The 26,884-nt window shown below is 41.4% G+C and overlaps 1 protein-coding gene across 9 annotated transcripts in view; it reads left to right on the top strand.

The window, feature by feature from the left end:
- st6galnac5a (ST6 (alpha-N-acetyl-neuraminyl-2,3-beta-galactosyl-1,3)-N-acetylgalactosaminide alpha-2,6-sialyltransferase 5a) overlaps positions 1-26,884 on the top strand; it is an 87,556-nt gene that overhangs the window by 39,608 nt on the left and 21,064 nt on the right. For all 9 annotated transcript variants that reach the window (XM_034703942.1, XM_034703939.1, XM_034703945.1 and 6 more), the window contains one exon: positions 19,576-19,988. In XM_034703942.1, the coding sequence (XP_034559833.1) occupies positions 19,576-19,988 (413 nt within the window). The remainder of the gene's footprint in view (positions 1-19,575; positions 19,989-26,884) is intronic.

Here is a 26,884-nt window from a genome sequence, read left to right on the forward strand (position 1 = left end):
ATATGTGATGTAACGATTCAACAACACCAAGTAAATGTTCTGTATTTTTAACTACTACTTCCAATCTACTTCAGTCAAAGATCAAGTAAGAATTATCAGTTAACTTCACTTATTAACTGGCTTTCTTACTAATCACCAAGCCGTGATAAATCCTTGAATCTGATTGGTTAAAACCCCATATCAACAGTAATGAATTCTCATTTGTCATTTTCAAAATAACCTTTGCTCATCCTGTGATCAGAGAGTCTCAAGGTAAATATGTGGAGATGTAAAGGAGCAATGAATACTGTCACTTCTTTCTTCTTTTAAACACTTATTTCCCTCTTCATCCATATTTTTTTTTTTCTTATGAATAATTTGCAGTTTCCTTCCAAGTGAAGCACACATTTTATCTGAATATTCAAAAATGTCTGCCCAAAAAGAGTCCATCCACACTACTGGAAGTTTGGCACATTGAGATTAGCATTTGGCAGTGAGGGTTCTTCAATTGGGTACCATTAATTAACTGTTGCAGAGGAAGATGGTGCAGTGAGATGGCAAAATTATAACTGCTCCAGTCAAACATCACTTTGAGAACACAACAATGTATCTCCTGTATTTCTTGCAGATCGACTTCTGTGTCTTGATTGTTATTCTAAGCTTCTGTTGCATTCGGCAGCATTTTTTCATGAATACACCAAAGACCAAGACATAAATTAGGCAGAAGGATATTTAAAACACCAAAAGTCCCAATTAGACACATCTCTCATGTAAAGGGCTGAAGTTATTGAATCTATAGAATCTAAGTCTTCAATGTAAGCTCATCAGAAAAACCAACAGCAACTAGCCTTCAGACAAATATAACAGAGTAAGAAGAACAATATTCATCCCTAGGGTGTGATATGATAAAGAAAAAAGTAGCAATAAGTATAAAACACTCTTACTATAAAAGGTATTTTCAATAACTTCAGTGTACTTATCACTTATTCATATATATACTCACTCATCGCTGCTGGTTACTTGTACCCAATCAAAGACACGAGCACAGGGACACACTCACGTGTCCTGCTGCCAAAATGAAATCTTTCGTCTCCCATGGGATTCTTCCTGCTTGACAAGTTTTGTTGCTGGCAGCTGGTGTTTAATACACACACGCACACGCATATAAAACTTTTGGTTACTGTCTGTCATTATGCTTGGTTCCAGCTCATAATGGACACACTCCAACTGGAATATTTAGTACTGGAAAGGTTTTCAGAGGGAAGCAGAGCTTCCCACCACACAGGGACTGTAATATTGGCGATGTATTATTGATGTCTTCTTCTTGTTTTTCTTGGGCTTGTTGTTATTTTGCCAGAACACAACAGTAATTGCTCCTTTGGGATTGAGCTCGACGGGATTTATACGTTCGGGCTCCAAGATTAAACAGGCAGTCTCCAGACTGGGAGGAAGAAGTTTTTGCGTTGGTGTTTAAAATTGCCTGTTTGCCCTTGTTCACAACCAATTGTCAGCTCGAGTTTGACGGTTAACAGTGTGCCTGAGTGCAACATTAAGATTTCCTCTCACCATCCCTAACCATGCATATATTCTGCTTCACGCTAGAATTATACTGCACCTTTTATCTCTTCAGTTTCATTTTCAACTCTGTGTCTTGTGTAGAAAAGGGACTTTTGCAGAAAAAGGTTGGACGTGATGCGAATGTGAAGAATCGGCACACTTCTCTCAAAATCTCTGGTTTTGATGCTCTTGTCAAACTTTCTTAAAAACATAATTTTCACGTTATTAGTTCAGTGCATCTTTTAGACTGCTGCAAAGGCCTAAAAACATGCCCATCAGTCCTGAGAAGCTGACCTTGAAAGGGCTGTGGAAACATCAGCCTGACACATTGATAACTGTGTTGCAGATGAAGGTGAAAATCAGCTCGTTTTCAAGTGTGAAAACTCCTGAAACCCAGATTTGACTTGAGGTGTCAGGGCTGCAATCAGGAAGGGATCCTACAGATGTTTTAATGATGTTTGCTTAGTGCTCACATAATGATCATCAGATTTTAGAACTTCAGTGGCTGCATTTCTAACTTTCCCTCTTCAAAGGATGCCCCTGAAATCCCTGCATGTCTCTGTGAAGGCCCTACCCTACATTTCTCACTCTCCGAAGTGCTTCTTTCTCTGACAGCCACTCCTTTTTCTTGCTCCTCTTTTTCATCTATCAGATTGCCTTTCATTTCCCTTCCTCCTCCACCCGCCTCTCTGTCTGTCATGCCAACCCCCTCCCTTACCCTCTCTCCCTATCTCTTCTGCCTCCCTCTCTCTTCCTAATGTCCCTCTGTCATTTCCTCCCCGGCTCTTTCCTCCTCTATCTTCTCCACTCGCCACTCTCCTGCTGCAATTTCGCAGCAGAAAAAGGGCGAGGGAGAGAGAGATGCTCTGACCTGGTAAATTGCACCTCATCTTTTGTATTCATGCCAAGGCAATCATTCCTGCAGGGATGTGTCTGTGGGGTCCTCACAGCAGTAGCTTTCTCCCGCTCTGACTGGGTGGAGGTTAGAGGGACAAGCAACGGCTGTAGCATTGTACACTCTGCACCAGCGGTTAGCGGGCTGATATGGAGCCAATTAAAGTAAAGCAGTGTGTGTTGTAACAAGAAGCAACCCATTTTCTTCCATACCCCTGTGAACTTGTTGGGATGCCCAGTCCAGTCTTTCCAGCAGCTCTCATGAAATTCACCATATTTTCCTCTGATGCTCAGGGTGGAAATACTTACAGGGTTACTAACTTTAAGATCAAAACTAATTGTTATAACTCCTCTAACTTTATTTCAAGCAAATGAAAAAACAATATTGAAAGGCAGGATGGGCCATATGTCAAGTTAGAGCATCATATTTTGACACTTACAGGCTATAGTATTTTAGCGTTTTATTATCTTAGTAATTTATTTCATTATGGTGACTTTAATTTCCTGTGTTGAGTTTTAACATCTTATTTTACCTCCAGTGTTTCCTTATTCAGATATCATGAGTGTCTCCTCAGTTTGTTCAGTAACTTCTTTTTTTATTTTTATATATTTATTTTATTGTTTTTTTTTCATTATTATTGTTGCATATATTGTGTTCTGCGAGCTTTAAATTGTGTTTCACTCAAGCAGCAACCTCCGGTCTAAAAATAGGAGTCCAATGCGGAAGTGCTAAAAACTGCAGTTCGAGTGTCCGCTTGAGGCTGGCTCCGGAAGTACCGGAAACCACATACACGCCAATTCAAAGAAGACGATCTTTACAGCAGAAATAAACATGTTTACATCCTGGTACAAAAGATCAGTGTATTCTGGATAGCTCATATCTCGTTTGGCAAACACTGTTAGGGGGTGAATTTTTTCTAAGCAATTTCGAAGATATTGAGATTACGAGTCTTCCAATGAGAGGCACAGCCGACTGCGAGAACACTGTAGCTGTTGTCTAGGAGGTTCAAAGCCCGCCTCTTTACCTCACACTGGCTCAACAGCAGCAATATGGCTGCCGTCGACGATTTGGCCTCAAAACAGCGCTTCAGAAACAGATGGGTGACATCACAGATACTACATCCATATTATATACAGTCTATGGTTTCACTAGAGAAAAAGTTTAGCTAACAGTAATATTAGCAATGCAAGGGCTCTTGGCTAACATTGGCTTTTGACTGGTGGTAGCTGATGAGTTACCAGTGTTTTCTCCCTCTTTTAAATAAAGCAACAACTGTTTACGCCTTTCCTATTGCACCATATAAAAGTCACTGTTTGTATTTAGCTAGTTTAGACTAATATTGATCTATATTAGTATTTATGTGTCTGAATCTGTTCATGAACTGTCATCTAAAGAAAGCTGATAGGTCATCACATTTGTTGTTTTTACAAGTTCAATTAATCTTACACCTCCCCCTGTTTTTCCTCTAATACTGATAGCCTTTAGCTATTTCTAAGCTAATGGCAACAGATACATATTTGTTAGAGTGGAGGGACAGATGTTGTTGCTTAATGTTAGCTTATTAGTTTTTAGATTGTCTCTTTCTTTTTATATTTAACACTTACTATTAGCATTTAGCTATTTCCAAGCTAATGGTTTGATGGCTGAATGCTAACATTAGCTGTTGCTTGTTGGTAGCTAATTGTTGTCATATACGTATGTTGTTTTTCTGTGAGATATTTACAGTTCCTGCAGTTCCTTGAAAGTCTGAAAAGGCCTAATTCAGGGACATGAAGGTCATAAGTAGTTTTAAATGTACAGATGGTGCATTTATGGCTGATGGGAAAATTGGCAAAACATTCCTGTAACTGGGTAAACAAGCAATGTTAGTTGTTCGACCGGGTGATAGACCATAATCTTTAGCCAGATGCCGTCCCATCTGGATCTGTACCTTTGAGTAAAGGTCTGTTCTTGCGTGTCAAGCAGCTCAAAACACTGCTAGATCAATGCCTTCTTTTTGAGTCGGGGAGTCACAGTGACAGTGGAAGAAAAGAAGTGAGTCAGGGAAAAATGGACATGACCCACTCTCAGATAAGAGAAGGAGACAGTGAAACAGAGCTTTGTATCAAGTATGGACACCTTCTTATTGTTTCACTGTGTAGTGCTGACAAGAGGAACACAGAGAGCAATGTGGCTGAGCTCAAGTACAGATTCTTGAATGGTTGTGGCCTTCGCACGACACTCAACACACTGAGAAACAACCAATTGAGAAAGTCCCAGCCCTGTTTGAAGAAAGTTTTTGATGGGTTTAAAAAGAATTGGACTTGACTCAAAAAAGGGTGAAAGAGCTCACTCGCCTTTCCAAGTTTGTAGTTGCTTGTTAATTGGGAAATCGTCAAATGCCAACATTTATCCAAAACCATCATTTAATATGGCTCATAACTGGAAAACAGTACTATAATATTGTAACAGTATTTGAGCCTCCCATCCTGAGTGTGCTGTCAGAGTGCCTTTCTCTCACACAGGACAAGATGAGGAAGAAGAGGAGGAGTAGAAGGTCATATCAGGGGATAGAGAAAGAAAACAAGTAGCAGCATTCTTCTTCATCTCTTGGTGCAGGTGGTGAGAGGAGTTAAGGTTTGATGACACGGAGTTGTGCCTGTGGGTAGAGTCGGGCTGCACATGAGCTGCAGAGGTTGTTTGGTGTTTGGGATACAAGAGCATTTTTGATCGGGGCGGCAAAGCAGCAGAGTGGAGGGTGAGACAGACGTGAAGCTGTGGATGCAGCATGGGTGGACTCAGTGAAAGTAACACCTGTAAAATTAAACCTATAGCTGTCACTGAAGTTTGTTGAGACAGCTTCATGTGGTTTGTTTTCAGGTCAGGAAATGTTGTTTTTATCTTATTATCTCTGGGTCTCTGTGTCAACTTTGTGCATAAGTATCTTGAATAGTTGTTTTGATTTGTTTTCTTCTTGTGTATGACCATAGACTGTCAAAAAAAGGGACGTCCGTCATACGAATGTTTCTCACATCCTTATGCCTTAGTGATATGTAGTTATTATTTGACTGTTTTGTGTTCAAGGCTTTTTTTTTTCTGAAAAGTTTCTTTTTCGTTAGTTTTCAGAGGTTAAAAAACTGAGTTTACTTCCGGTTTTACTTTGATTGACAGCTGCCATAGAGAGAAACTCCGTAGGACCTCGGGACGGTATGCCGTATGGCGGAGCTCGAAACACACAAATTCCCTACTGCGCAGACTCGGGCTGAAGAAAACGACAAGATGGCAGCGTTCTGGAACTGGATATTTTGGCTTAAAAACCGTACAATGGGAAAAGGCGGAGCGACGCTGTCCATTATATATATAGTCTATGTGTATGACCCTTTCAAATGATGCTATGACTTCTTGTGTGCCCTTGTCATACATTGTGATCAGTTCAATAGACAAGTGATTTTCACTTACTGGGTAATTTTACCTGACGTCACAAAGTATAACAAAATGGTAAAATGAGAAATTATTAGTCTAACTTTTGTGTTTGGGTCACATCGGGCTCCGTTTGATCAGAATAACCTCACACTACTCTCCAAAAAGGACGTGGTTTGATGGTTATAAATATTGAATCAGGCGAGCCCTGACTGTAAACAGTTTATTAGAGCGATTTTACGGTTTGTTTTTCTGGCAGAATGATATTTGTACAAAACCACGTGTTCGAACAACAATGACTTCTGCAGCAGAGTTTCTTCTGGCTGACTGTGAACATCTGCAGCCTGCTGGAAATTGTGCAAATGAAAGAGAGCCAGAGCAAATATTTAAAGCTGTTGTGTGACTTCAACTCGAGATTTTTTGTGGCTGGATGAACACATCACGCTATTTAAACTTTGCTGCTTAACATAATGGAAACTGAATTTTAACAGACTTTCTTTTTGGATTTTTTTGTGTCACAAAGGGTTGATTTAAAGATCTCAACAAACAGCTGCTGGTCCTTCTTTGCTGTTGAGGACAGTCTTGACATGAACAATACTTTTAAAGCTCCACTAATTTTTCGCTCTTCAAAGCCAATATACATACCAATATTATTGTTCTTCCTTTTAACTTAATGCACTGGTAGAGGGGACACTAAGGGCCCGATCTACTAAAGGTATGCGTGTATAAAAACACGTGCAAACTTGATAGCACATGCAAAGCAGATGTACTAACCGGGTGCACCGAGGATTGCGTCTGTCAAATGAGCAAAATAGCACTCGCTATCCATTTAGCGTGTTTGCCTTCATGAATATGCAGAATACATGCAGATTATCAGAATGCGCAAAATGCTGGGAGGAGGAGATGCAAATGTAATCATTTAGCACACGCAATGTGATTTATCAAACCTGAAGCAGATAGCGAGCGCTGTTTTTGCGTCTATATTTAACACGTTTGAAAGGCAGGTGCAAACTGCCACAGCGTTACGCACACATGGCTGCGGTCACTGTAAAGCTCATCATAACATCGCTTTACAACATGCCCGCAACAGCAGGGCTTACAAGCATTACTACATTTTTTACACACAGTTATGCCATTTTGAAGTCAATCAAACGGACATGAAGTCTAACAAACCAAGAGAACAACACAAATAAATAAAACAACACAAATTCAAAGCAGTTCAGCACCACGGATAGCGACCGCATCATTCTGACGCCCACTTTAACTTTTTCAACTAATGAGACCACAGTAGGTCACTGTATCAACAGCTATAACGTTTAGTAATATTGGCACAGCGACCCACATGTTCACATACAAACAAAAAATCAATATATGTCCTACTCGGCATACTCACCACTGTTTGGACGAGCCTTAAGCTCCGCGGACTTGTCCACAATGCGCTGTATGTCCATTTTCTTTGCTCTGTCATTCTCAATAGATAACATGACATGTCCACTCAGTCTCTCTTGTCCCACCGTGGTCATCAAGGGGTTTTTAGTTAGTTTTAACTTGGAGAATGAGCGCTCACTATGCCACCAGGCAGCTTGGTGTAACTCCTCATCTCGTGCTTGCAGCAGTGTGTTGGGGTGAATTGCCTCAAACATGTTCCCAGTTCCATTTAAGCCGGTGAGTCTTTGGGACAGTTGCTGGATGATGATATCAGGCAGGAATTCAAAACGTTCACTCGAAAGTTGCTCTCTGCGTCAGTGAGGCGGCTGTCTTCATCAAAGTGATGCCTATCTTTTGTGGCCCTGGTTGTTTCAAAACTGTGATTGACTTCCCAATTGAGTAGCTAGAGCAAGAGTGGCAGACTTAGTCTCATCAAATTGCTCTCTAAACTCCATCAAAACACTGATTGTGTTTTGGAGAAGAGTAGATGCGTTTATTTCATCGGCAGATCTTCTGTTTTTTCTCACAGCATTCACCTTCTCACAGATGGCCTCCCAAATCGCGTTTCTAACGCTGAGATGTCTCTGCTGGAGTTCACCAATGTGTTTATTAACCTCCTCCACAAAGATCTCCAACTCCATGGCTTCAAACTTCAATTATCGCTTAAGGCCACTCTTTTCTCTCAAACTCTCCATGGGGACAGCCGATAGCACACGCAAAATCCTCGTAAAATAGTGCGGTCCGCACCACTTTTGCACTTGTTATCATTTGCGCACGCAGTCATAGTAGATCACCCGCAACACGCCCAGAAATAGCATGTGCAAAATTATTATTTGCACATGCATATTAGCGCTCGTTATTTGGGATCTTAGTAGATCAGGCCCTAAGTGAGAAGAAAAGTTTGGCCATTGCTTTCTTGTCATTGGGGATTAAAGCATTAGCTGATAATATATTGCTTCAGAAATGAGTGACATCAATTTATCCAATTTAGGTCAAGGCCTAAACAGCCCAGACCCGATGAGACCCCGACTCTGCTAGACCTCTGAAGGTGTATTTGGCACCAAGAAGTTAGCGGCAGATCCTCAGTCTTGGAGGTTGTGAGGTGGGGCCTCCATGAATAGGACAATGTTGTCCAGCACATCCCACTGAGGCTCCATTAGATAAAGATCTGGAGACTTTGGAGATAAAGTCAACACCTTGAACTTGTTTTTCCTCCTAACCATCGTCTTTCATCGCTCCGTGGTCCAGTTCTGATGATCACGTGTCTAGTGCAAGGAAGTTTTGCAGTGAACAGAATTGGTCATCATGAGCGCCCTGTCTGCAGCTCCACGCACGACAATCTGTGATGCTCTGTTGTTCTGACACCTTTCTATCAGGACTAGCATTCACTTCTTCATCAAGTTGAGCTCCTGTAGCTCTTCTATTGGATTGGACCACACAGGTTAGAGCATCAGTGAGCCTTAACAGACAAGACCCTGTTGTGAGCTCACCGGATTTCCTTCCTTTGTCCCCATTGCAAGAACACCCCACAGGAGCTGCAGTTTTGGAGATGCTCTGACCCAGTCATTTAGCTGATCACAGTTTGGCTCTTGTCAAAGTCACTCACATCCCAGTGTTTGCACGTTTCTCTAGCTGCCAACACATCAACTTCAAGGACAGACGGTTTACTTGCAGCTAAACATATCTTAGCCACTGACAGGTGTCATTGTAAAGAGATAATGTTATTAATTTCACCTGTCAGTGGACTTCATGTGAAGGCTGATCAGTGTAATACTTAATTTAGTATGCAAGGTATTCTTCCTCCTTTCATCTAATTGGATCTTCATGTTTCTCAAAATCCCGGTTGCTTCTTGAAACCACAACAAAAACCTCCAAGCAGGCACTGACAAGCTCAAAATGACCAAGAATGGAAAGATCTGCAGCCAAGCCATCTACCGACGTCTATCTTTTGATGTTGCAAGTGTTGTGTTTTTTTCAGCCAGGATTTTTCCGTGTAACTGATGGGGCGACACTCCACTTGTGCAATCCTAACACTAATTTGCGAGGCCCTGACCTGGACTTAGCATGGCCCAAGACAATTATGATTCATTTAAAGAAACACAAAAATTTCAGAGCTGGTTTTCCCCTGCAGTGCAGAGTTATCTAGACCTTTGACCTCTTTCTTGAGCAAGTGCAAAGCCTTAAAACTAAGTTTAGAGAGATACATCTGTTAATGTGAGTGTTTTAATGCATCCTGTTTTCTACCTGTGTTTCACAAAGAGATTCTGATGTCCTCTAAACAGTAAAATCCTTACCCATTGGTTAAATAAGATATACACACATGTACTGAAAAGCCGTCTATATGCTCCTGCTGTCTTTGAAGATCAGCTCTTGTTTTAAAACCAGTACCCCCTCCCCCCACCAGACGAGATCATCAGCCATGTCACAAAGAACCCTCTCAACATCCATCAATAAATATTCATTAGTCTCTTCTAATCCCAGATGCTATTTTTATTTGTCTGGAGTAGATAATTGCCCTCCATCAAAGTCGTCGTCTTTTCAAGGTGCTCACACAAAAACTCTGCCCTAATTAAGAGCCCAGAGGCAGGAGCTGTCAACCTGCAGAACCGCTGCTGACCTCTGGAATCCCTAATTGCCCCTGTTTCGATGTCTTCTCTCCTCCTCCTTCCCTCTTCTTCCTCCTGCTCCTCCTCTTCCTCCTACTTCTGCTCCTCGTCTTCATTAGTTCTCAGCAGCACTCACTCTGCCTTCTCTCTCCCTAATGACTGGTCAAACGTGCACACTGGACAAACCGCTCCAAATAGAACCCGCCTCAATCAACTCTGCCCTGCAGCTCTGAATCTGCCTCTGTGTGTGTGTGTGTGTGTGTGTGTGTGTGTGTGTGTGTGTGTGTGTGTGTGTGTGTGTGTGTGTGTGTGTGTGTGTGTGTGTGTGTGTGTGTGTGTGTGTTTTGTAGGTTTTATCCGTCCAATAAAAAAAGGTTGGATTCTTCTCTAAATTGCCTTTACACCATAACTGAATTTTCTCTGCTGTGTCCTGCAGCTGTTGAAATCTCTCCAACCATTGTTCCTTAAAGGTACACTGCATATATTTTTTATATTTTGATGCTCATGTGCATTAAATGAAAAATAAATCATAAAAATAATAATGATAGTAGGAGTAATAATAATATGTATTATTATTATTATTATTATTATTATTATTATTATTATTATTATTATTATTATTATTATTATTATTTATATTTTTGCATTGCAGCCCCTCCCTACAGCTGAACTTTGCTACAATCCATTCCACACTTTCTTTTTTCATTCATCATTCTCTCTATCCCTGTCCATTTAATTCCTTTTATCCTTGCATATCTCCTTTAATTCTCCTCTTCTTCATCCTGCTCTCCATTTAATCATCTCATATCGTAAATTGCACATTTTGGCTCGCACAGTAGGAGCAAGCTGAAGAAATTAACATATTTTAGGGTGTTTTTTGTCCCCTTTTATCTGATTTCATAGCTTTTTAAAGCCCTTCTTCCCTGGTAATTGTACTGAATGATGACATGCTACATTAGCGATGCAAATATCCATTTGATTCTTCCCAGTGAGATTTGTTTTAACTTCACCCCGCTGTCAGGAACAGCTGGCTTTACAGAGGACTGTGGTGCTGTTTTCCTTCAACAGTCTGTCCTCTGGTGTCTTTTTTTATTTGCTGCTGCTGAGGTTGTCTAATGTTAAGTGTTTTTAGCCATTACTGTAAAGATGCAGGTCAGAGGACAGTTCAATTTATACATCCAAACTAAGAGTTCTTGTTTATCCAGTTAAATATCCTGAAACAGATTGATTTTATTAAGTACTGAACACACTTCATGGTTTCTAGCCAACATGAAAATAACTTCTATGATGCCCTGACTTAAACTCTGGGTAGACACTGGTTTTGAAATTGATGACATTAAACACTGGACTGCATAAAACATGGACGTAGTGTCAGTTTCTGGCGTTCTGAAGCCAATTGAAGGTGGTTGCCATATTGGAAATGCTGACTTTGGTAAATGGACTTGTACTTATATAGCGCTTTTCTAGTTTGACTACTCAAAGCACTTTAACACACTACTCGATGCATTCACCCATTCATACCCATTCACTCACTGATGGTAGAGGCTGCAAATGTTAGGGACCATCTCATTCATACACATGCACACACCGCTGAACAACAGCGGGAGCAATTTGTGGGTCAGTGTCTTGCTCAAGGACACTTCAGCATGTGACTGCCGGAGCTGGGATCGAACCGCCAACCTTACAATTGAAAGATGACCGACTCTACCCACTGAGCCACAGTCACCCCTAAGCCACCTTTGACTTTCAGTCTATTTAACCACAGGTCAAGAGGTGAGGGTGAAGCTGAAGCGGACCTTCAGCCTCCTAGCAAACAGCTACAACGCACTCATCAATCCTTCAACTCAACACGTCCGGTTACATGGTACAAACCATTTTTTGTACCTGACTGTAAACATGTTTATAGCTGCTGTTAAAATGGGCATTCGTGTTGATGCGATTGTCTCGGCTCTTGAAGCCACCTTCAAGTAAACACTTGAGAAACTGCTTTTGTGATTCAGCATTGGCTTCACATTTTTCAGTTCTGGAGGTTAAACAATGCAGTGAACACACTGCACTGTAGGGCTTTCCTGCTCCCCTTGGTGCATAATTTTTAAGGCACATTCAGCACAACTTGAATTAAACCAATCAGAGATTTGCCTCCTGTTATCATAAGGGCCTGTCTACCTGGTGCTTTCATATTTGTATGGCACATTCAACAGATTAGAGGAAGCTGGCATGAGAGGAGTTTCCAATGAATGTGTGTCCTCGACTCCTGGCATTACTAGAGTTGCTGCATATGTCAGGAGATGTTAGAAGTGCCTGCTCTTTGTGAACTCTGGCTCTGTTGGCGTATCGCTGAGTTATCTGAATCATGCAGGGTTTTGTTTGTCAACGGGGAATGCATTTGTTGTTCCCTCAACGCACAGTCAGAGCTCCTGAGTATACCTCATTTATACGCCATCATGCACCAGATAATGTGGACACTGACATGAGCTGTGTCTGTAGAAAAGTAGCTTTACACCAAGTTTAGAATAGGTCTATATTTATACTCTAATACAAGGTGTCTCACTGTGCATCCATCAGTCACATGAGACGTTTGATTGGTCAGCATGAGCTGAGCGCTCCTTACTTTAAGTCTCGGATGCCTGTGGAGTCTGTTTAGGAGAAGATAACATAAATCACGTTAAAGAAAAGGCTTTGAGACTCATTGGAGTAACACACACACATAACAGTCTGATGTTCTGCACACACACTGTCTGACTCACAGTCACAGTGTGTTTATTGTAAACACAGAGGGCACAGAACATCCATATGCTCAGTAATAACACATACATCTTTACACCCTCACCTTTATCTATAAATATATGATATTAGACAGTTAGAGAGGATGTGTAATAAAAGTAGGATATGGTCAGATCACATATAGGTTCTTTAGTTCAAACCTGAGCCACCTTGAAGGTCTCTACAAGAGGACTCGTGTTTTCTCCTTGTGTACGGGGTAAATCTGTCCTTCATCTTTGTATTTCTCATGACCATGTCCAACATCTTTTACTCGAAGCTGTGGTTATTTTCTGAGTGTCTTCCCTCCACTGTGCGACACTGAAGAATCAGTCATCAATGAGCCATGGAGGACAAGAGCTGCATTCAGGACCCAGAGAGCAGCACATGAGCAGGCTGACACACAACAGAAGACACTTACATGTATATCGAGCTCAGAATTCCCCACTTCTTCTCTTTTTTAAAAAGTACTTTCAAGAGCTTTTTGCTTCAAGCAGCCCTTAATTTCTGCCTGTGGGTGGAAGCCTTCTCTCTGAGGAGGCTGCAGAAAACAAAGGCGCCTTTGACGCGCCTAAAGGTCAGGCTGGAGGAGGCTGAAAGCGCTCTGTTCTGTTGTGCTATCTCTGCGCAAAACAAGACAGCCAGACAGCTTCCTGCTGGGCCGGATGATTGCCGCCTCTTGATGCTCAACCTTACTGGACATATCCTCCATTTGTGCCTCCATGAAGACCCCAACGTCCTGGCTAAGCCCCTCTCTCCATCCTTTCCTCCCGCTGCATTCACCCTCACAAAATCAATATCAGTACTCAAATGCCATTTCTCCGCTCTGAGAGGGTTCAGCGTACGTCAAACGTAATGGCTCACTGCAGTGTAAGTATGTCTTTTCCTCAAGGGGCCCTGCTGAGTTAGGGGAGGGAGGGGGAGTCGGGTGAGGAATTAAAGCTGATTTCATGCCCCCTTAAGATTAATGTGAGTTTTAACCACCAATTACTGCCTGTGTTACCCACGGGCAGCGGAGGGCTCTGTGCGATCACTACCAAGCCAATCAGGCCGACTGAACTGCACAATCTTTTCCAACTACAATGGCACAGTTATAATGGGTGATTATATGTGTCTTCCATGGCTTTCATTCCTCCCTGGTCTTTAATTATGCACTCTTGTGGCTGGTCTTCAAATGCCACTCAATAACATAAGGCATATGACTCATACATGATGTCCAAAATAGCCCAACAGACAACCGAACCCAGCAGAATAAATGCATGAAAGAACGATAGAGTGCACCCTGGATCTTTATGGATTTATTATAAAATATCTGCTCAAGTGGCAAGACTGGACACAAAAAAATCCTGATACTCACACGTGGAAGCTGCTTAATTAAATGATCTAATCACCTTTCTTTCTTAATTCCCTGAAAATCTAGTGATGTTGTTTGCCAGATGATAAATGAATGTGGTAATTGAAGAGGTACTTTGAAGAAGTTTTATCCAAGTGATACTCACCTACGTGACTGTAACAGCTCACATCTCCCTGTATGCTTTCTGCAAACAGGGGACGAGGGAGCACAGGTATGTGTCACAGATTTATCACAGATTAATACACTTTTGTTCCTTGCTCTGATCTTTAGGATACCCTCCTTTTTGTCTAGTGAACCGGTTTTCAGTGGTGAGCATCATGTTTATTCAGCACTCAGATCCTTGCTGTCTCTGAACACAATCATCTTTCTTTGGTCCAGCCTCCCCCGCCTCTGTCTTCTCTGAAGGAGACAGCCTCCCCAGGTGGTCTAAGACCGAGCCGCCTCTCCTTTTCATCCTCTCCTCCGCCTCTGAAGGTTAATCCCGGCTGCTCTGACAGCTAAGTTTTCCGCGGGTCAGGAAGTCGGGCAGGGCGAGCGCTGGGAGAGGCGGTGACGGTTCATTCAGCTCTGTGAAGGACGAGTAGAGGAGGGCACAGATGCAGACAGAATGTAGAAACAGAGGAGGCTGCTCACCTGCAGCGTGGAGGGGCTGCTGCTCCACCAGGCAAAGCAGAGATGTGACTGTCTTTTACTGGGACAGCTTCTACAGATGGATGAGTTTAATGAAACCGGAGCAACCTCCTGGTGTGAGCCACAAGTGGGACGAGGTTAGTCTTAATGTAATCGGCCTTAGGCTGGAAACCTAGCTGTGGAGTGAGAAATGGTTTTGTCCGTGTGTGAACCTGTAATTGAGTTACATGTAAGCTCACTGCTGCTTTGATAATGTGACTGTTGCTCCTCTCTGTTTTCTACGATCGAAAGAACATCTTGTGAACAAAGACTTTTTTAAAGCTAAGATCCATTTTTATTTTCTAACACCTACAAATACACAGGTCACCAAACTAACAAGTCAAGTTAATGTTACTCATGTGGCCCAGTATCACAAATCACGGTGTTGCTTTGAGAGACTTCACAACCTGTACATCATACAAGTTTTAGTTTAACTCACATTTAATCAAAGTGTAAAGTATGATACACAATGTCCTCAAACCCTAATCCTCTGATACAAGACACTTCGTCAACAATGATTTATGATAAGGAATAATATCCAGAATGTATCAGCAGATTGAATTTAGAATAACAAGTGTAACATCCATCCTTCAAGGTCTCCACAACCCTTCTCCTTGATTGTTCCCAGCTAAAATGTCTGATTTTAGAAGGCAGCTTTTACAAAATCATGCAGTGCAGTTTGTGATATTTTTAGACCTTTTTGAGTAAATCACCACACATTAACAGTAAACGCCTGAGAAAAAGGCTCCAACAAAAGCAGTCTACGGCCTGAGCCAGCTGTTTGACTTCTGACTCCACTTTTAGTGAATTTCTGTGACAACATACCATACATAACTGAATGAAACTTATAAAAAAGGCCTTGAAGGATTTATTCTTCACCGTGCAGGCAGTTTTAACTCAATGTGATGAGAATGATCTCAACATTTGCCTTTATTAAACGTGTTCTTTTCATTATTTCAGCTTCCTGTGCTTTTATAAAACCTCTAATAGATAGGGAGATGACTGTCTCTGAAAAAACACTCTTTAAGATCAGAGCTGACTCATGCTTTTCATAGAGCTTCTGGTTGGTGCAAAGTTATGTACACAGTCTCTATCTCGGTCATAGTGTCAACACAAGGCATCATGAAGCAACAGTTTTAGACATGGATAGATACTCAAGAAGAAGACATCAAGTGGATTTTATTATGATGTCTTTAATGTATATTAGCTCTATGTACTGTGTCTCTTTACAGTCTCTGTAGTTTATGTCTGGATAAAGAATCTCATGACAGGAACAATCAGGCCACCCCAATACAAAAACTGCAGTTCCTCGAGTGTCGACTTGAGGCTGGCTCTGGAAGTACCGGAAACCACATACACACAAATTCAAAAAAGCCAATCTTTACAGCAGAAATAAACATGTTTACAGCCTGGTACAAAAAACGAGTGTAGTCTGGATAGCTCACTTCTTGATCGAGTGTATCAGTACCTTGAGTGCCAGAGAAGTGTATACTGTGATGTACTTGATGACACCCACGAGGAGAATCAGGTGAAGTTGCAAGGACTGTAGGTGGAAAGAGGTTCTGTGACTAGTTGAATTTTCATGAACTCTCCTAGCTGCAAATTCACCACTTTCTAGGGACTGCAATCATCTCATAGTGTGTAAACGTCTCTGCTCCTGTAAAGGTGTTTAATAAGGTTTGTTGCTGTAACCAAAGAACAGGTTGTTGATAAAGGAGTGTTATAAATAGTGCAGATTTAATCATGCTAATTGTAGCACAGTACAGAAATAAGTGCCTGTTTAGTGCAAACAAGAAAACAATTCCTGAAAATTCTTCATTTCTTCTTTTGTCTATTTTTATGTCTCTAATCAGACAAAAATAGCCTTCATTATCTTCAGAATACATTGATATTGATATTCACGTGTTTCTTCTCTGATTGCAGCTTTGATCAGGTGATGCATCGGGACGCTGATAAATACACTTTGAAGGATCCTCAACAGCCGGAGTTTAGACGTAGTAAATCTTTTAATTATGATCAAAGGTGTTTTGCTGTGCAGGAAAGAACAAAGCCAGAGATTTCAAAATCCATAAATGATAAATGTGTTCTAAATTATGAACCATTTATTACATGAATCATTGAGTGCAGCACAGTTTCACTCCAGCTATGTCGAGGATAAATTCAATCTGAATGAAATTTTCCAGTTGGAGGAGAGAGGATGACGCTCACAGCCTCTTCGTAGATAAACTACAGGTTACCTCGACTCCTTCGCCTCCGCCCCAGCCACCATATTGGATTGGTCACGTAATTCCGGCTGAAATGGAGAGCCTTGTCCCGACCATCCAGCCTATTTCTGGGTAATAGCCTGACCAAGCTCCCTGAAGAGACCAATTGTGGCCAGCGAGGCCCACTTAAATTCTTGGTGAGACAGAGGAAGAGAGAATAGAGTCTGTGGAGCCACTTAAAAGCCTTCTGGGTGAAAATGGGATTTCTGACCTGCTCCAGTGGTGCCACGGCTCTACAGCAGGATGGGCTGTCAAGACGCTGCCAGTTGGGAGTAGGTGGGGCAGCTGGGGGAGGGGGCAGACGGGAGGAATGGATGGATGCTGCCGCCATCGCTGCTGCTGCTGGTGTCGATGGCGAAGACCGGCAGGACCTCATTAGCTCCACATTTCATCAAACACTGTGGCACCAGGGTGGCTCTCACTGTCGCAATATATCTTTCTCTTTCCCCATCTTTTCCTTTTTTCCCCTCCTAAAGACCACTCACTTTTTTCTTCTCTCTGTCTTTTTTTCCCCACCTCTCTATATCTGTCTCATTAACTAGATGAGTCTGCTCTGCTGGTAATCTTCCACTGTGTCAAAGTCAGTAGATGAGCATGATGATAACACGTCTTCCTCACAAACACACACACACACACACACACACACACACACACACACACACACACACACACACACACACACACACACACACACACACACACACACACACACACCCAGCCATAATCATTTGTTCCTGTTAATGCTGTGAAAATGTAAATTTGTCACAGCTATGAGAATGTAAATAAGCAGCATATTTCTGCAGGGAAGATATTTCAGGGCACATTAGGGGTCTCTGCAGAGCTGGTTTGCATATCATTGATTCTAAATGTGTGCAAGCGCACTTGTGTGTGGGGAAGCGGGAAAATCTCAGACACACTCACATGCACACATGCAAAGTAGATATGTGGCCGCCTTAAACACAAAGGCAGCATGTAGAGCAGCTTAACATACACAAACAGGTCTATATTAATGATTTATGTGCAGGCACAGCCTCAGAGGAGGAAAAGAAACGACCTGCTCACAACACAGCTCAAACTGTGACGCGGACAAGAACAAGAAGAAAAGGGAATGATGTAGGACTGTGTTAAAGGCAGTGTGAGGAGCTCTCGTGTTGTGTTGTTCTGGTGATCTCTTTGGATGAAATCAGTTGTGTCATTCTGGGATGGGGACTGCAGTTCCCATGAGCATCATCAGCCATTGTTGTAAAGGCGTCTCTCTTTGCAAAGCGTGCATTTTTTGTGAAAGAAAATGAATGAATACATATTTCATTACGACTATTTTACTTTGTTTAAGACGACTTTCTGCAGGAGTGATGGGTGCATGTATTGATTTGTAGCTACGTCACATTATTACCTGCAAAACAACAACAAAACTCTGATTTATTGCTGTTGGTTAGCTTACAAAAGTAAGCAGACATACTGGTTTAATGTTACTCGTCACAGTCCTGGTGTCATGAAGTGTGCTCTGGAGTCCCAATAAATGACTGAATAACGTAAATATGAACACAGTTTAACTCTTTAGTCCTCAAAGAGCAGGGAAGCATTCACAAGCCGGCATAAACATTAAATCCTGTCCGTATTTAGCCATTTAGCTTTTTTAGAGTTTCTCCGTCTGAAACTTCAACAGTAACGTACGACTGTTTGATAATCCTGCTCCAGTATCAGCCATGAGGACAAAACATTAAGTCAAAAGAAAATGATCATGTTCTAAAGATAAACACTTCAGGTAAAAACAGAAGTTTTGTTGGATACATTTTTGTAGCAGTATTTGATTCATTCTGTTTTATAATTTTACTGTAATTCAAAGATTTTAATAAAAAATAATAGAAAGGAGAGAAGACATTGGAAACAATAACACATTAGGAAAGGAGGCAAGAGGCATTATTAGCTCTAGATTTAAAAATAGATGAGCAAAGTTGAGATTAAATCTGCAAGGACAGGAAGGATGAGTCCTCTACTCCATTTTATCCTCCTTTGAGTCACTGATTATTAACGTGAATCACAATATGGGTGTTTAATCCACACATGACACGTGGTTGTGGTGGTACTATTAATATCGTCAATGAGCCTCCTAAATAAGATATATGATAAGCTAAGTACTTCATAGCTTCATATTAAATAAGAAATCAGTGTGAATGTGTACACCACAGCTGTTGTTCCAGGGTAAACACACATGCCTCTGTTGTGTGCGAGCGGGAGGAAGATTTAAGGTGAATCTGCTGTAAGACCCCGAGGTTTCCACCAATCACAAAGCAAAATGACAAGCTACACATCCCCAGGAGGCTCCGTCGCTCCCCATTTGTCAACAAAGCTTTTTCCTGCCTCAAACACACAGTGAAGCTTTTACCAGAGTTCCCCTAGGTGTGCATTTTCTGTCTGCTTTGCATATTTCAGTACAAACCAGGGCTTAACAGAACTTCCTGGGCTTTTTTAACTTCTGGAAAATAAAGAGGTTGTAGAGTTTAAAGCAAATATTGTACATAAAAATGTGCTGGCAGTGCTGCTGGGGCTCCCACAAGGGACAAGAAAACCAAATATTTTCATGCACTAAACATATTTGTATGAGGGAGTTTGTTTCTTCCTCTGTTTCCTTCATGTTTGCATTCTTTTTATTCCTTCCTTTAGCCTCTCAGGATGCACTGTGAGACCTGCTCCCTGGTGACCAGCTCAGGCCACCTCCTCGGAGCCGGTCAGGGTGAAGAAATCGACCAGGCTGAGTGCGTCATCCGCATGAACGATGCCCCCAACGGCAAAGGCTACGCTCAAGACGTGGGCCGCCGCACCTCCCTGCGCGTCATCGCTCACTCCAGCATGCAGAGGGTCCTGAAGAACCGCCAGGAGCTGCTCAACACCAGCCAGGACACTGTATTCATCTTCTGGGGCCCCAGCATGTACATGAGGCGGGACGGAAAAGGCCTGATCTATAACAACTTGAAGCTGATGAACCAGGTGCTGCCTACACTGAGAGTCTACATCATCTCTCTGCAGAAGATGTTGCAGTTTGACGAGCTCTTCAAGAAGGAGACGGGGAAGGACAGGTGAGCGAACAATGGGATGGGGGGTTGTGATTACATGACTGTAGGAGAAAAAGGGATGAGGAGAAAAGGATTCATAAATATAACAGCAAGCCTTAAGCATTTGCCAGCATCGGCCTCACCTCATCTCAGCATACTAAGACCCTCCCACCTGATGACACACCAAACATGCATGCTCACGTTATGGTTGCTTTTTGCTGCCATCGTTAAAAGCTCTGTGTCGAAACCTTAATTCATTCCAGTTCAACAGCATATTTAGTAAGAAGTTTCATAGCTTTGACTCAACTCCAGAAAGTCATTCCAACCTTTGTCTTTGTAAACTACCTGCTCTACTCAGCTTGTTATGTCAGATGCCGAAGTATCAAACAACACTTATTAATATAAGAACTAAAGGAGGGCATAATAGCATTACTTGATGAACCACCAAAACACTGACAGCTGATCAATACACAGCTCAAACTCCAGGTCAAGAAAGAGAAAACACTCTTTCTGTGGCCACCAAGGCTTCAAATAAAAGTGCTATGTTCACACGTGTGCTCAGAAAGAAAAAGGGCTGTATTGCACTTTTACTATGGTCCCTAAATGTACCTGCAGTGCACAGCAAGTCAAATCACGGCAGTCCCAACTGCATCTTAATCTTTGATGACTCAGAGTTGATCAAAGCTACGAAACCTCTTACTAAGTATGCTGCCAAACTGGAATGAATCAAGGTTTCAACACAGAGCTTTAAATGGTGGCAGCAAAAAACAACAAACATCAAATCTCAATCTGTTGATACTCTGCAGACGAATGCAGCTTGGTCACTGAAAATAAATCTTCAATGAAAATGAGACAGATGCAGGTGGGAATCTGTGCCCACTGCACACTTGTTGCACCCAAGTGACCGAGCTAAAACTGCTCCCCCTAAGCTAACTAACTCATTATGTCACAGGATTGCATTACTCGTATTCTGACAGATTAGACGCATGGTGGATGAAATATCAGGGATTTTGAATGTATGACGGTCTGCCACTAACATTTTAGTCTCGTCATCTTCCTGTTAACGAAAATATACCCCTGTGTGAGTTTTTATCATCAGTGATATATTATAAGCTTGTCATCGCCTCCTCTCTGTCATCTAAATAAAGGACATTGACGAACATTAGCGTCATAATTTCAGCTAAAGAAATTAAGCTTATTAGGAACAGTTTTATCTGGACAGGCCCTTTTACACAGTTTCAGCATGTGCACTGCTGACATGCTAGGTAGAAGCTAGTTTGTGCAGAATCATTGTGATCGGCTAGTTCCTCACAAGCTACCTCTGATTGGTTGGAGACAAATCAGACATCTGACAGTTTGGTCATATTGGTCACATGATTGATCAAAATTTGTTATTTTATCCAAATTATAAGAAAATAAAGATGCTTACTGTGGCTTCAAACTACTCTTATTAAAGTGAATTCATCTGATCATGTTTGGGATACTCTGTACACCTGAACAGCATGTGACGGCAGCCTCACTGATCTGCTGGACTTCAGCTGCTGCTTTCAGTCCTGCCTAGAAAGGGGAATGTATCGTCTCAAAATAAACTTATTTTCACGTAGGGCAGAAACCTGAACAAATACATGCAGTTTTTGATTGTTTTTGTTCTTACCAGTAACATATTCCTACAGATACAAAAATGAAAAAGTGAATGAGATGAAAAATTGCTGTTGTTATTTTGAAATGATCATCCACAATTATTTCCACAGTCTATTTCTGTAGAGAGTTGCACCGAGCTCGCTGTTAAAGGAGCCTCACCTCCTATGCTCTTGATTTTAAGCTAGCAAAAACACCTGATCTGTGTTCATGTGGGCGGTGTGTCTGCTCTGACCTGTGAACTTTAAAAAACAAGAGGTTTGGAAACTCAAATGTTGCTCTAGCATGTGATGTGGCCCAGGCGTAATACTTCTCATTAACACTAAGGAATGATAGGAGGTCATATAATAAGCAATTAGGATACATATTCCACATTTCACATGTGACCTGAGCTAAAGCAGTTCTCTTATTCTGATAATGTTATGTCTGCATCTCCATGTTGGCATAACAATCTCATGAGTGGGTGTAATGATGTTTGAATCACACTGCAGAGAGACAGACTTGATGGTCTCAGCTTTCACGCAAAAAAAAAAATCTTTGAAGACCAAGGAACATATTTTGGGAAATTAGTATGATGATTTTGGTGTATCCGATGTCATCAAAGATAAATTATTGTGCACTTTTATTGCAGAGTGCAGAAAGAAGGACGACATTGTGATTTGACTCTCATATGCATGTGAATTAAATCAGGAATTTAAAATGTGCAAAGAAAATATTCCAAACTTCTGCTGGTAATAAATGATCAACATTGTGAATCTGCTGTTCTTCTACGGTCACACTGTTGGAATAACAAAACACACAAACTCACAACTTTAGCAAACTCCAGGAAGATATGTTATCTGTGTTTTTTCATGATTTTATTGACTGAATGATAAATGCATTAATTAACCAGAGACACTGACGGTACTTTATCCTGTGGGCATTCTTTGCGTCCATTTAAAGATCCCATCTTTGTGATAAATATATAAGCCTAATAGTACAAGGAGTGCTTCAGGCCAGTACTGATCATTTTGAGTATCAGCACGAGTGATTTAGACTGAGTACTTCATAATAAATGTAGACTTTATAGGGAACATCTGGTTCTGCTCAAACAAGCTTTACAGGCAGCAGGCTGAGGTTTAGTGCGGGAAGTTCAGCTGCAAGGCTGCAAGATAAAAGCTTCATGACTCCTCGGGGCTCTGACATCTTTTTCTCTGAATGGACCTCACAAACAGTACTTTGATCATCTGTTCAAGTTGCTCTCAGATTGCTCTCTGCCACTCGAAACTTTCTCAAACCTTCAAGTGACGTAAAATTTTAAAAGCAACCCCACTTACAGAAATAATAACTTTATTTCTGAGTTTGGTTTGCGCTGAAGCTGCTTTCAAACAAAGAGCAACTCACTTCATTGGTAATAACAATAAGCTGTTTTTTTAACTTTTCCATTTCTCTGAGCAACTCCTCAAGTACTTCAACAAACATGTGATCAGACTAAAAAACAGTTAGATACACTTAAGAGCATTTTCCCTGAGGTGCCATCTGATTATACCTCACTTCAAAAGGACAAACTATGAACTATTCAGAAGTCAAAAACAGGGGAATAAAAAATATATAGACCAAATTAAAGACAAGTAATAAAATCAAATGTCTATGAAATAATGTCCAATATTCAAAGTGAGCTGATTACCGATAGTTTTTAAAAGATCAAGACAGACATATATAGACTACAAACTTTTAGTGTCACCATCCTCAGCTCTCTGGTCTCTGACCGTGGTTTGAGTCAGTCGGAGTTAATCCCACAGGCAGAGTGGAAAGGTCATTGACTCTTGTGTTTGTAACGTTTACTCTCATTGGTCCTCCTCTACTCTGCTGTCATGGTTAAGAAGCCTGTTTTGTCATTAGAGCTGTCAATCATGAGGCCACCAAAACTTTAGATTGGTGGTTAATGGCCGAGCAGAGAAAAGAAGAACAGGGGAAAGGCACAAAGCTAGCCAGGGATGCTAAACACACAAGGAGGGGAGTGAAAAGATGTCAGACACGTAGCGACCACAAACCACAATACATATGTGCTTTGAAAGAGCTACAGGACTGGTTGAGGAGACAATGCCAACAGAAAAGTTACTGGAAGAGGACCCTACACTGGTGCTGTTGTTATGTCCTGCATCTGGATGCCAATGAAGATGCACAAATGTTTAGACTCTATCACAAATTTAAATGTTACAGTTTAATGTGATTTATTAATACTTAGGGTCAACTTGATTGTATCTGTAGTTGGTATCTGGGTAGTAATCAGGATAATGTAAGCTTTAATAGGGCAAATGTTCATACTTGACCCTTTTTCACTCACACCACAAAACACTTTTAAATCAGATGAGACCTGAGAGCAGTCTGCCACAATTTAACAAGCAAAAGTGATAAAAACATGTCCTCTGATAGAGTGATTGTGGACTGCTTCACTGCAGCTCAGCACAGCTTAGACAGTAAGCTGGTTCTGTGGTGTGCTGGTGATACTCTGACCTTTAGGGCCTCCCATGAGCACTGAAAGCAATGATTTGTGAGAGCTGGCGGTTAGAAAGCACACAGCTGCAGACCAAACATGGCTTGTTTATGAAAATCATGCTAGGAAAACACAAGGTAGTAAACTCTGGTTTTATGGAAATGTTCATTCACTCTTGAGGACTCTTAAGGAGTCTCAGATGTTGGAGTTTCCTGAACCTGCAGAATGTGCAGCAAAGGAATATATTTCAAAGTAGTCAACATGAACAAGTAATGTAACTAAGGCTTTTGAAGTGGAAAAGATGCACTTTGAGTTCTTGTGTGTGTAACACCTTCTTTCACACTGGGCAGACATTAAAGGACTAAAATGTAATGAGTCCAGGCTGAATATTCGGTCCTGTGGTCATTAATGCTGAATGCTACACTCTCTGTTTGTGTCTGAGAGGAGACTGAATCTGACTTCAGCTTAGGATGAAAGTTGGGGAGGGGTTGCTGAGTCGAGGATTTGGAGAATAGCTCTGACATCCATCCTTCAGGATCTGTGTCTACAGTCGTGGTAAATGTTTACAGTGAGTGAGCGGCTTCTCTTGTACTGTTATCCTTTGTAGCATTAGGCATTAATAACAGCAGGGCTTATTTGAGGCCTGTGGAGCGTGGGAAGAGAAAGAAAGAAAGCCAAAAAGCATTACTGTTATAATGTTACTTTCTATAATGTCTGAGGCAGCCAGAATGAAAATAGCTCTGTATCCTTTTTGACATAACAAGATTTTTAACCCAATTTTTAAAATTAATCTTACAACCCCAGCCCCACAAATGTTGGGACGCTGTTTATAATGTTCATTAAATCAGATTTCATCATCTACAGTACACAATGTGATTAAAAGACTCAGAGAATCTGGAAAAGTCTCTATTTTTTATGCAGTGCTGCCTGAGGTATTTTCAGCTTTGTCCCTTTTGTACAGACATGACTCTGTAGTGGAAATCACTGCATGGGCTTAAAATCATTCACAAAAACCATTGCCTGTGAATACAGTTTGTTGCTGCATCCACAAGGTTAAAACCGCACCATGTAAAGAGGAAACCATGAACATGATCCAGAAACACCTGCGACTTCTCTGTGCCCGAGCCCGTTTCAGATGGACTTAGGTGAAGTGGAAAATATTCCCTGAAGGAATGAGAACATGTGAGAGCAGCATGAGTAGTAGAGGATCTGAGTAATCAGCTGCAGGATCAGCAGTCCTGCATGGCTGTAATTGTGATTATGGGTTGGACCATTCCAGGAAATGTAATGAAGGTGGTATGTGGTGTTGTCGTTTCTGCCCATTTTAATAACCTCATCAGCAAAACAGCACAAACACGTGTCTTTGCATTGTCCCTGCAGTAATTGTAAAACTGGAATGAGCCTCAACCGGTTGTTAAAGAGCTTTATTTAGCGTTGCATTTTCCAGTGATGCTGTAATGTAACTGCTTACCGCCCTCTGTGATACAATATTAGGTTTCTATTTAATACATCAGGAGAATAAGAAATGGTGTAGTTAGGAGGGGAAATGAATGGTGACAGATTGGAGATCCTTTGGTTTAAAAACATGACAGGTTTACACCTTTCAAAAGCAGATCTACTCTCACACCGGGTAAAGCTTGGACACCTTTCAGTGATGATTTATAGAGAAAGGTCAAAAAGTGAGAAAGATAAGTGACAGCAGAGCCACTGTGTGGAACAGAATGTAAAGCAACAGACCTGAGCAGGAACACCTGGCTTCAACAGGAGCATGGACAAAACCTCTGAGACCAGTTCTCTGTCCCTGGACTTGCTCTTAGGAATGATCCAAACCCAGAGGAAAATTTTACTGCTCAAGGCTTTCTCTTCTAAGTCTCTGGAGACAAAACTGAGATTCTCACTTCAGCCTCATTCAAGTTTCAAATTGTTCTCATTGGTTTCTCATTAGTTTCTCCTAAAATTCACTAGGAGAAATAGTTGAGACCATGACATGAGTCTTGTTTGAGACTGAAATGAGAGATCTCATTAATGGCTAATATTCTTCTCTTTTTTTTAAGTATATTTTTGGCCTTTTTGCCTTTATTTGACAGGACAGCTGATGAGAGACAGGAAATGTGGGGAGTAGTGAGCGGAGGAAGACATGCAGGAAATGGTCAACCAGCCGGGAATCTAACCGGCGACCCCTGCGACGAGGACTGTAGCCTCTGTATGTGGGGCACTTAGACTGCTAGGCCACCAGCGCCCCAAAAGAATCCACCCCTTTAATTGTAATAATCTGGATAAATCTGGTCAGCCCTTTTGCGGCCCATATTTTAAATAAATGGTCTGTCATACCTGGTATGAAATCTCTATCTTTTGCAATTTCTCTCAAATCCACTAAATCTTTGTGAAGTTGTTTTGTTCCAAACAGACTTGTAAAGGAAGGACCATATTGTGAAGTCAAAGAAGAGATCATTTCACATCTAAATAGCTGATCTTACAAGTGGTTTACAAGTACATTGAAATGTTAATTTTGCAGGGCACTATAAATGTTCATGAAAAGATGAGCTCAGGCTCTTTCTTTGCTCCATCTGAGCTCAACTTGAGACACAAAAACTGAGTTGACAAAAACAAATGAGGTTAGATTGAGACAATTGAGAGAGCTCCCTGATTTCTCCACCTGAGCTCAAAAGGAGTCACAACACTTGAGAAATACCTGAGAATCATTTCAGATTTTGACCAGATCTCCTTTTGAACTGAAAGGGAGACTAAGCTGAGACTTTTTAAAACTTTTTTCTGGGGGCAAGAATGAGAAACAGGAGACATAAGC

This window comes from Notolabrus celidotus, chromosome 15 (assembly GCF_009762535.1).
Source record: "Notolabrus celidotus isolate fNotCel1 chromosome 15, fNotCel1.pri, whole genome shotgun sequence".
Lineage (NCBI taxonomy): Eukaryota > Metazoa > Chordata > Actinopteri > Labriformes > Labridae > Notolabrus > Notolabrus celidotus.